Raw genomic sequence first — 11,439 nt, 5'->3', positions numbered from 1 at the left:
AAATAAAGTTTTATTGGAACACAGCCATACCCATTTGTTTATGTACTGTGTATGGCTGCTTTTATACTACAATAGCAGAGTACTTTCAAGAGAGACTGGCCTGAAAGCCTAAAATATTTACTGTCTGGCCTCACCAAATTCAAATCAGTTATTTCTTATAGACAGTTTGAAAATAAGGAAAAAGAGCTGAATATCTAAATATGTAAATTAACATAATAATGAGCCTTTTTTTGTCTATAATTAGAAGACTTTTTTGAACAACTACAGGCTACAGTAAGACAGGCACTTTATGACACTGCTGTTGGGAATGCAAACTGGTTCACCTGTTCTGCAAAGCAGTTTAAGAGTAGGCCTCAGGAGTCTCAAAAATCACTTTCACCGCTGTGTGGAATTTGACCATAAGAACATATCACAATTATTCAGCCATTTCCCAATTGACACATATATATTGTTCTCAATTTCTTTGCTATTAGAAACAATGGAGTATAACATTTTTATGAATGCTGTATTTAATATTTTTTAAATGTATTTAACATCAAGTCATCAAATGATGCTAAATCTATGTGAGTCAAACTTCATGAGGAACAGAGTATTTTATATAATCCCAAAGAGTTCCTAGGATATAAATCTAAAGGTGGGCTTGCTGGGTCATAGGTTATGCACATGTTCAACTTTACTAGATACTGTCAAAATGTTCTCTAAAATAGGAGCAATTTATTCTGTGCCAACACTTTTCAGGCATATTGATTGTTGCCAATCTGATGAAAAAGAATGGCATCTCACTGTTTTAAAGTGGATTTCCCTAATTACTAGTAAGATTCAGTACCTTGTCTTACCATTTGTGTTTCCTCTTTTGTGAGAAAACATGTCCTTTGACCATTTTTCTATGATAACATTTGTCTTCATTTGTTTTTGTTTTGTTTCATTTAGTAATTTGAAGGTGAATCCTCATTCTTTAAAGAATAAATTTGTCCATTACCACTACCGTTCCTCCAAGGCTCCTTCCACCTTCTTAACTAGATCTAGTATTCTCCTCTCATCCTATGGACAGCCTCTCTCAGTGCAAATCAACTATTTTTACAGCAACTATTGTCACAATTACCTTAAAGCTTTAATGATGTCATTCCCCTTTAATATATTCATATAGGACAAAATAAGTTCAAATTCCATAGCTTGGCTTTCAAAGCCTTGTATAATCTGTTCTCAGCCAACATTTTTAGCCTATTACTATCCTACATATACTCTATGCACCAAATAAACTGGATTGCTTGCCACCCTTCTCAAATAGCCCCTGGGCTTTCTAATTCTCTGTCTTGATCTATGCTACGCCAAGCATCCATCTGTTTACTGGAAATTCTTCTTCAAAGAAAGCTCTTTCTTATAATGCCAACAAATATAGGAAAGAATTAGGGGGAAAAATCAGCATTTTGCAACCATAAAAATAAAACTGATTTGGCAAGAATCATCAGTTGATGATAAATCCAGAGGATGATAATTTATGAGGAATAGGCTATTTAACATAATCTCAACATATCTCTCCCCAAAATTACTTCTTAATAGTAAGAGTAACTACACTAAAGAAATCAAAATACCCTAACCAAGTAATCAAAATTAATGCCACCGATAACGGGCAAATACCATGTACCTCCATATTTGATGCCTTAGGAAAGACATTGGTATTACTTATGCAGTTCTCCAGTCATAGAATTCCCACTATGTGTTCCAACCATGAGGAAACATTAGAGAAATCCAAACTGAGGACGTTCTATAAAATAACTTAGCCTGGGGCACCTGGGTGGTTCAGTTGGTTGAGCATCTGACTCTTGATTTTGGCTCAGGTCATGATCTCAGGGTCGTGAGATCGAGCTCTGCACTGCTTAAGATTCTGTCTCCCTTCCCTCTAAAAAAGAAATGAATAATAATTTAAGCCTATATTACTAAAAAATGTCAGAAATGTTATTCAAAAATTTAAATGTGAAAGACCAAGAAAGACTGAGAACATTTTCCAGACTAAAAGAGATTAAATACAGTACAGGATTCTTGACTGGATCCTGAATTGGGGGAAAATGCTATAAAGGACATTATTGGGACAACTGATGAAATCTGACTACGACTATAGATTTAGAATGTGTGGTTAATATTTACTGAAATGAAAGGGCATTTATTCTAAGAATCCACATACACCCCTACCACATCTAAGAAAATACACTGATACATATACCTGAGACGAGAACTGGTAAGACTAATGTGCTGAAATAGTGTCAAGAGCACTAAAGATTACAACGGACAAAGAAACAATGCTGGGAATGTTAGAGGAACCATCATCACTCACCTTACTTTAAGAACAAACACACAGATTTGGGTCCTTATGTGATTTTTCAGTTAAAGGCTCAAGTTTCTAATATTGAACAGAAAACTTTTAAGACACCAAAGGAAATAACTGCAAAAGAGTCAGTTACCTATAAAAAATTTAGATTCTTAATTTTTACAAAAATTATCTAAAAACACACATTATACTACCTTTTGAATTTTAATGACACTAATAGCTTTATTTAACAAACATTGAGTGACTACTATGTGCAAAGCACTGTGCTAGGTGCCATGAAAGATACAAAGATGAGAAAGACACAGTCCCTGCCCACAAGGAGCGTATAATCTAGTGGGGGGAGACAGACAAATACACAAATAACTAGAATACAAGGCAGTAAACAACAGAGTGGGCAAGTGCTGAGTGTGGCCTGAGTGTGATACTAACTAGCCTCAAGGTTCCAATTTGAAACACTGGTGATGTAGTGTTGGCTGCTTTGAAAAAATTCCATCTCAAGATCAGTGTAACAGATGTTTAAATGGTCCTACCCAAGCAGCTGGAGGCAAGAGAGTAGGCCAGGTGGAGGGGCTGTTTGAAACACTGTCACACCTACATACACGGTGTTGATACAAGTATGTAGGGACAGCTAAAAAAAAAAAAAAACAGCATATATATATATATATATGTGTGTGTGTGTGTGTATATCATCTGTCCTTTGGTTAATGGCTATAGCTACTGTTTTAAACAATATATTTTTATATAAAAAGGAATTTGTATAATCCCAGAAAAATCAATTTAAGGATTAATATTAATTCAACAAAGAAACTTGCCATAGGCAATTTTCTTATTTACTAATTAAGTCTTTTCTCTAAATATCTATAAAGCTCTGTAGCAATTAAACGGTTAGATATCTAAGTATTGCTGAGTAAAAACCTCTTACATTCAGCCTTCTGAAGGAAATGGTCACATACCTGATAACCTGATATAATACTATTCTAATAGCAACAAGAAGGCCTTAAAGAGATTTAAGGAAAATAATTTTTAATGCTTCGAATGCAAATGGAATACACGCTGATTAAATACAATTCAATGTTCTTTGAAAATATCTCAATGACAGCATTTGACACCAGTTAAGGCCAGCAAAATTGAAGTGAGGAAAATATCACATGTATTGTCTTTCATTGGTTTCATATATCCTTGCCTATGACAATGGCAACTCAATCTTTTCTTTGAAAATTCCATTTATTAGTACTGATGAACTTAGATTTGTTTTTAGCTTGTATGCTAACAACAGCTGCTGACCACTTCCTCTGGGTAGTGCTGTCTGATATAAATGGCAAAGTAAAAGCACGTTTCCTGGCTGCTTTTCCTACTTCCTGAATTGGAGGATTCACTGCTTAGCCTGTTTCCTTCCGTGTGTCACTGTGATCCTGGGACCTCTGCTGCTTTCGCTCAAGGAAACGAGCACGTGCATCTGATATGGATTTATCATCGTTTCTTCTTTGCATCTTCTTTAGGACTTCTTTTGAGATTCCATCTGAAAACGTTACAAATTAAATAAAAAATTAAAAAAAGAAAAGAAAACATTACAAATTAATCCAGTAAAACTTTAGTTGTGAAACTCAGTACAAGAAATGTTAAGAGAAGGAGATGCCCTGATTTTTCAATGTTAAGGGGGAAAAAAAGGAAATTAAATTTTGTCCTTTCAAAAGAAACAAGTGGTCTATGGTTAAAAAATAAGAAGAAAGAAAGAGAGGAAAGGAGAAGAGGAAGAAAAGGAAGAGAGAAAGAAATGCAAGCACGAAGGCCTAAATGTTAGAATAAATGACCCTACCTCAAACATGTAGTACAGTTATACACTGCAACAAAACACTACATTTCTAAAGACTCTTCCAGATCTTGGGCAAAATTCCTTACCACTCTATTTCTCATGATGTTAAAAAAGGATAATACAATTTGCTCCATCAATCAGTCTCAGAAGAGGAAGAGAGAATCCCAAGCAGGCTCCAGACTCACTGTGGAGCAGATGCAGGGCTTGATCTTACAACCCTGAGATCATCACCTGAACCGAAATCAAGAGTCTGACACCTAACCAACTGAGCCACCCAGGCACCCCACTGCCTTAGATTCTTAAGTTCTTGCATTGGTATGAGAATTAACATGGGTTCTTGGAACTAGACATATTCTAGCTGAGAGCATGAGTAAATGTTACTAAATGCAGAGGACATGACCCTCATTTCTTCTGGCCAGTTGTATATTGTTAGGTCTTCATGACAATATATATTGTGGGGGGAATGGTAATGCTGGTGAAAACCATCAGCAGATATCTGTATTTACATTTCTCTATCTTTTATATATCTTAAATTTTTGGTATGAGGCTGTATAGTTTATGTATTTTTTTCTTTTTTTCATTTAAAAAATTAAGGTATAAGTTATCTACAGTAAAATATACCCTTTTTAGTGTACAGTTTTATGAATTTTCACAAGTACGTTATAGTCTGTGACCAAAATCAAGAGACAGAACCCTCAACCCCCAAAATTCCCTCCTATCCCTTTGTGGTCAAACCCCTTCTCTCACCCCCAGCTCCTGACAACCACTGATTGCAACAGATCTATTTTTTAAAAGGCATTGGTCTTTCCACCCCAAGCTGACCTTATAAAATCTTAGGAGCACCTGGGTGGCTCAGTGGGTTAAGTGACCAACTCTTGATTTTGACTCGTCATGATCTCAGGGTTGAAAGATCAAGCCCTAGCTTAGCACAGAGCCTGCTTGAGATTCTCTCTCTCTCCTTCTGCCCCTCCCTCCATTCTCCCCCTCACCCTCGCTCTCAAAAAAAATTAAATAAATAAAATCTTATTTTAAAAAAATCAGCCCCTGAAAGCTTTACTGAAAAGCTTTTTGCATATGTGAGCTGAAAATTAAACTTTCTGTCCTAGTTCAGGATAACTTTTATGCCTCCCAACTAGGGACCTAACATTTTACAGGAAAAAAAACCCTAGAAAAAAAAAAAAAAAAGATGTTCTGAAGTAATAGTTCATAAAATTTTATAAACAAAATAAAGATAGCAAAGGACTACTGAGAAGCAGTATGCTATTATGATTAAGAGTATAGCCACTGAGGGGCGCTTGGGTGGCTCAGTTGGCTGAGCATCTGCCTTTGGCTCAGGGTCATGATCCCAGGGTCCTGGGATCAAGTCCTGCATTGGGCTCCCTGCTCAGTGGGGAGCCTGCTTCTCCCTCTACCTCTGCCGCTCCCCCTGCTTATGTTCTCTCTCTTGAATAAATAAAAAAATAAATAAATAAATAAAAAGAGTATAGGCCATGGAGTCAGTTTCCTTGGATTCAAAATCCAGACTCATGAATTATTAGCTATGGAATTTTCAGCAAATTATTGTAACTGCTAAGTATTTCCTCATCTATAAAATGGGGATATGTACTTACCTCATAGAGTTATTGTAAAAACTCAATGGGGTAATGTCAGTTGTTAGCACATGGTAAAAGCTCAACAGATACTGTTGTTATTAATAATGTTGTTGGACAGAGGGGTTAAGGAAAACATGATTAACTGGAAGGAAAGTAGGAAGTCAAAGTAACAGGTCTGAGACTCATGACAACTCTTAGCTTTCTGAGGAGACAGAGCCAGAATCTACGCTCTGTACAGTATTTCTGTAATTATATGAGAATTTGGACATTTACGCTCCTTGGACTTATATCATTAGAACAAGTGACAGACTCACCCTTTAGATGCTTTACGTTTTCCTTATTTGTCCATCTCCTTCTTGCATCTTCTCTCACTTCACGTCGGGCCACACTGCTCAAATCATGTGCATTAAATTCATGCAACTTGGGTAACAGGTCTCTCACCCATTCATAACGGATTGGACACACAATTCTTGCGTAGACTTTGGTGGTAACTAATACCTCATGAAAAATGATCCATTCGAGTTTGGTTTCTTGTTCATGAAGCTATACAAAAGAATTCATTTAAGGATGACAACTCAGTAACTTGCCTCATTCCACATTTGACCAGCAGCATACTAACAGCCCAAACTCTTCTGAATTAATTCCCATATTCTTCAATAAAACTGAGAGCATGGGCCAACCTTTACAGCTTAATGTAATGAAGACATATGCTAAATTTAACCTCAAAGTGAAAAGTAGAAGACATTTGTGCATGACTTAGTCCTACACCTTTACAAATTTCTTTCCTTTATTAAAACTAGGACACTTTAATAATAATAAGGCGCTTACTGCTGAGGAAGGATGAATGTGAACTGGGCTTCCACGCCCATCCATTGTGCAAAACGTTCTCCCAACAGATCTAAAAAACAAAACCAAAAAAAAACATCAAAGAATAAAGACAAGAACAGTAAAACAATGAAATAAGTAGAGCACCAAGTCTAACAATAAGCAATTATAATATGTTCTACCACAAAGAGTGTTATAAGCATAAGTTTAAACTTTTTCAAGTGTCACTATAACTTTTCTACCAACTCCTTAAATAATGATACAACTTCTCATTACATACAACCTAAACAGTAATTTCAGTTAAGTACAGACATCAGGTTAATAAGTAATAATATTAACAATAATATCGTATTTGTGCTTTAAAGTTTCCAAAATGATTTTATAATAAAGCCTCAAAACAACCTGTGAGTTTTGAGAGCAAGTCACTTATTAAGAAGTCAAAACTGAGATTCAAATAAAACAGACTAGCCTTCTAAAGATCACAGAGTTAATGTATGCTGAAAGCAAGTCCCAAACATAGGTCTTCTGACTTAAATACAGTGTTCTTTATAGTATGATACATCTCTTTTTAAAGAGGTAATTTTCACTATTCTAAAATCTGATAATTAGAACATTGCACCTATCATTTCTCTAATTCATGTTTTTAACATTAAATTCCTCTTCTGGGACACCTGGATGGCTCAGTTGGTTAAGCGTCTGCCTTCAGCTCAGGTCATGATCCCAGGGTCCTGGGATTGAGCCCCGCATTGGGCTCCCTGGAGGGAGCCCCCTTCTCCCTCCCCCCAACTCTTCCCCCTCCCCATTCCCCTACTCTCACTCAAGCTCACTCTCTCTCTCAAATAAAGTCTTTTTAAAAAAATTCCTATTCTCTTCTATACTTTCCTACATAAATGTTATTCCAAAAACTTGTCAAAATATTAGCCCTAGTTCAATCATTACCACAGATGATTTCCTATAATACTTTATAAACATTCCCATAACTCAGATCAGACTGCACGATAATTGTTTATATATCATATAGTACAAATCTCTTTTACTCGAACCATTTGAGTTAGTTGCCAACCTTATGCCCCATCATCCACAAATATCTGAGTGTGTATTTCCTATAATCAAGGACGTTCTCCTACATGACCATAATATCAAAACCAAGAATTAACACTGATACATGACTAACATCTAATCCTCAGACCCCAATGAAGTTTTATCCAAATGTCCTAATAATATCCTTTATTACAAAAGAATCCAATTCAGGGGGCGCCTGGGTGGCTCAGTCATTAAACATCTGCCTTCGGCTCAGGGCGCGATCCCAGAGTCCTGGGATGGAGCCCCACATCAGGCTCTTCTTCTGGGAGCCTGCTTCTTCCTCTCCCACTCCCCCTGCCTATGTTCCCTCTCTCGCTGGCTGTCTCTCTCTCTGTCAAATAAATAAATAAAATCTTAAAAAAAAAAAAAAAAAAAGAACTTCATTCTCCAAAAAAAAAAAAAAGGATCCAATTCGGAATCAAGTACTAATTTTAACTTTTCATGTCCCCTTAGGCCCCTTCAATCTGACATACTCCCCCCGTCTTTCTTTGACCTTCATGATCTTGACGGCTTTTTGAATAGTAATTTGGTAGTATGTCCCTCAATTTAAGTTTGTTTCAGGATGATTAGATTTAGGTTATGCATCTTTGGCAAGAACATCACAGAAGTGAAGCTGTATTTTTCATTATATCCTATCAGGAAGAACATGATTTCGATTTGTTTCATTACTGATGGTGTTCACTTTGAAGCCTTCATTTGGGTAGCATCTGCCAGGCTTCTCCATGAAAAGTTACTTTTCCCCTTTCCCTTTGTAATTAATGACTTCAGTGGATAGGTGCTGAACTAATTCCATTTGACATTAAACTTTTAATTTACTCATTCATTAATTTATATGACTATAGACCCATGATTTCACATTTTATTTAATGGGCTATATAATCCATTACTATCATTTATTTTGATGCTTAGAATGTCCTATACTGGATCAGTTAGGGCCTAGTCAAGCTAGTTCCAGTGTACTTTTTTCTTTTGTTTTATTATTATTGTTTTGTTTTGTTTTTATTTTTGTTATTTTTCAAACCCTGTGTCGACAGCTGACTTTCAATAGATCATAGTGAGGGAGCTGCTCTCCTACGAACGAAACCCCGACCCAGAAGCAGGTCGTCTACGAATGGTTCAGCACCAGGTTCCCCACGAACGTGAGCTGTGTGACACGCCCCATTTCCCGGGACGATCCAGTGTCCTTCTAACATGGTCTCCAACCTCATTGATCACTTCCTGCTTGCTGGCAAAATAAGATGTTCCAGGCTCATCTTGTACTTTCCCACCTCTATTTCTCCAAATAGCTCTGAGTCCTTTACACAGCAGATGGTTGTCTCAAGTCAAGATCTGGGCACTAAGTATATTCATTGCTGTTAGGGTGTTACTGCTCCCAGTCCATCTCAGAGCTAGGGTATATCTGTATATAAATATTTACACATATACAAATACATATTATAAATATACACAGTAACATCTATTTTTATTTCCATATCTATCTATCCATCCATCTAACTATATTGAAAACTGTAAGTTCACAATGATATCCTGAAATTCCAATCCAACACCATAGGGCTCATTCTCATTTTCTCCCTTTCAGTATTTCTAATACTCCCTTCACCACCATTCCTTAATATATTTAATTATGGGATCAATTCCTTTGTATATTGAGTCTCTCATCATCACCTTTGTTACTCCTTTCCCTAAGAAGATGTCCTCTCTCACTACACTCAGACTCTAAACTCAACAGTGAACACCTCCCATATGAGTGCTTTCCCCATCCTGACACTCCACACCAAGCTATTCTTCCTCAGAAATGCCATGCTCAGCTCAAAATGTTTGTCTTTTATACTCCACAGAGCCACCCCTCTGCAAAAAAACTCTTATTACTCAACTTAGGTGCTGATACCCGATGCTAGACAGCTGTTCTACAAACTCCCTCTTACCAAACTTGAGCTCCAATATCCCACTCCGAGCCACCGCAGTTCCCTCTGCACAAGTGACAATTATGGAGTCATTGTAATTGATGTCATCATAATCACAGAGCTTAAATAAATCATCAATCTTTAATATTAAATAGTTCAACACTGTAGTCAAATACTGTAGTATTTCTTATCCATTTCTCAAGCTCATATTGCTTACCTTCGAGCTACATTTTTGAAATAGCCTGCACAAAGACATCTTCGTAGTACTTCGTGTTTAGGGCCTTCAAAGGTCTCTCTTGGGAAATCACTTTGCTACAGAAATAATATATATACAGTGGTAATATCACAGAATAATATGAAATAATCTTTTATTTTGAAAACTACACATTTCTAGAGACTTCTGTTTCTGGCCAATTAGAAGAGGGATCAGATTTGGGATGCCTGGGTGGCTCAGTCGTTTAAGTGTCTGACTCATGATTTCAGCTCAGGTCATGATCTCTAGGGTTGTGGGATTGAGCCCCATGACAGGCTCCGTGCTCAGTGCAAAGTCTGCCTGTCCCACTCCCCTTGCTTCTCCCCTCAATCGCTCTCTCTCTCAAATAAAAAAATAAATAATAAAATCTTTAAAAAAAAAAGAGAGATCAGATTCACTCTTCTCCTTGAAACAACCAAAAATGTACAAAACATGTGAAATAATGATTTCCAAAACACTGTATATCAAGCAATAAAGGGTAGTGATCTCTGAGAAATAAAGTATGGGAAATAAATGAAGTAAGCCCAATGACTGCCCCAGCTACAGTCAACCTTGAGAGAGACTCTGTATGAAGGCTCAAGGAAGGAAAAACCCAAGTGGAACCTGGAAAACTCCCTGAGCTAAAGAGACAGAGCTGGGGCACCTGGGTGGCTCAGTCAGTTAAGCATCTGCCTTTGGCTCGGGTCATGATCTCAGGGTCCTGGGATCAAGCCCTGCATCGGGCTCCCTGCTCAGTTTCTGTTCTGTTTCTCCCTCTCCCTCTGCCACTCCCCCTGCTTGTGCTCTCTATCAAATATATAAATAAAATCTTAAAAAAAAATTTAAAGAATTAAAAAAACATAAAGAGAAAGAGCTGAGAGTCCAGGAAAACTAAGATGGCTAGAGTTCACAGGCCAAGAGTTCAGGAGAGAAGAGAACTAAGAGACAGAACTCCAGAGATTCGCAGAAGGGTCTCCACAAGTGTTTAGCTGAGGACTAGTTAGCATATAAATGTGAGGAAACTACCCAAGACCAGGAAAAGAACCTCCCCAAAGGATAAAAGGTACAGTGCTTGGTACTCACACACAGTTAGAAATGGGGCCTATTCCTACAAGCCAGAGATCAGAACACCTCATAATTTCCATAGTTTGGGGGACAGTACTCAGAGAATCTTGCCAAAATGCTACTCAAGATAAGATCATTATAGTAATTACCTGTTTAAGCTTCCTGATTAGTTCTCGAAGTTGAGCTTCAACACGAAATGCAGAAAATAAGCATCTCCAATGAATCCAATGTTTTTGGCACCACGAAGCTGGAGCTCCACTGTAAAACAAAAATATTGGTATCTTGAAAATAACTTCTATAAGTGAAAGACAGTCTAACAGGGGCGCCTGGCTGGCTCACTCAGTAGAGAGTATGACTCTTGATCTTGGGGTTATGAGATCAAGCCCCACCTGTCCAATTACTGAGAAAGCACTTAAAGGAATTTGAAAAAACTAATGTAGGTGCCTCTGAGTGAATTAAAAAATAATTTATAAATGAATTTCTTCTTATACATATACATAACAAATATACCCAATCATTTTCTCATCTAAGCTACTTCTACAGAACCAAAATTCTATAAGGTCATCTTCAGGAAAGGTTTAGGGAGAGAAGAAAGAAGA

At 37.1% G+C, this 11,439-nt stretch overlaps 1 protein-coding gene across 1 annotated transcript in view; it reads right to left on the bottom strand.

The window, feature by feature from the left end:
* Positions 1 to 2,521: 2,521 nt before the first annotated feature.
* DHX40 (DEAH-box helicase 40) overlaps positions 2,522 to 11,439 on the bottom strand; it is a 48,233-nt gene continuing 39,315 nt past the window's right edge. The window contains exons 14-18 of the mRNA XM_026517469.4: positions 10,990 to 11,098; positions 9,761 to 9,855; positions 6,560 to 6,629; positions 6,046 to 6,274; positions 2,522 to 3,845 (exon numbers count right to left, since the gene is read on the bottom strand). Of these exons, the coding sequence (XP_026373254.1) occupies positions 3,706 to 3,845; positions 6,046 to 6,274; positions 6,560 to 6,629; positions 9,761 to 9,855; positions 10,990 to 11,098 (643 nt within the window). The 3' untranslated portion in view covers positions 2,522 to 3,705. The remainder of the gene's footprint in view (positions 3,846 to 6,045; positions 6,275 to 6,559; positions 6,630 to 9,760; positions 9,856 to 10,989; positions 11,099 to 11,439) is intronic.

The sequence above is a fragment of the Ursus arctos genome, unplaced genomic scaffold (assembly GCF_023065955.2).
Source record: "Ursus arctos isolate Adak ecotype North America unplaced genomic scaffold, UrsArc2.0 scaffold_24, whole genome shotgun sequence".
Lineage (NCBI taxonomy): Eukaryota > Metazoa > Chordata > Mammalia > Carnivora > Ursidae > Ursus > Ursus arctos.
The sequence above is the reverse complement of the archived record's forward strand: the minus strand, read 5'-3'. Positions and strand labels throughout refer to the sequence as shown.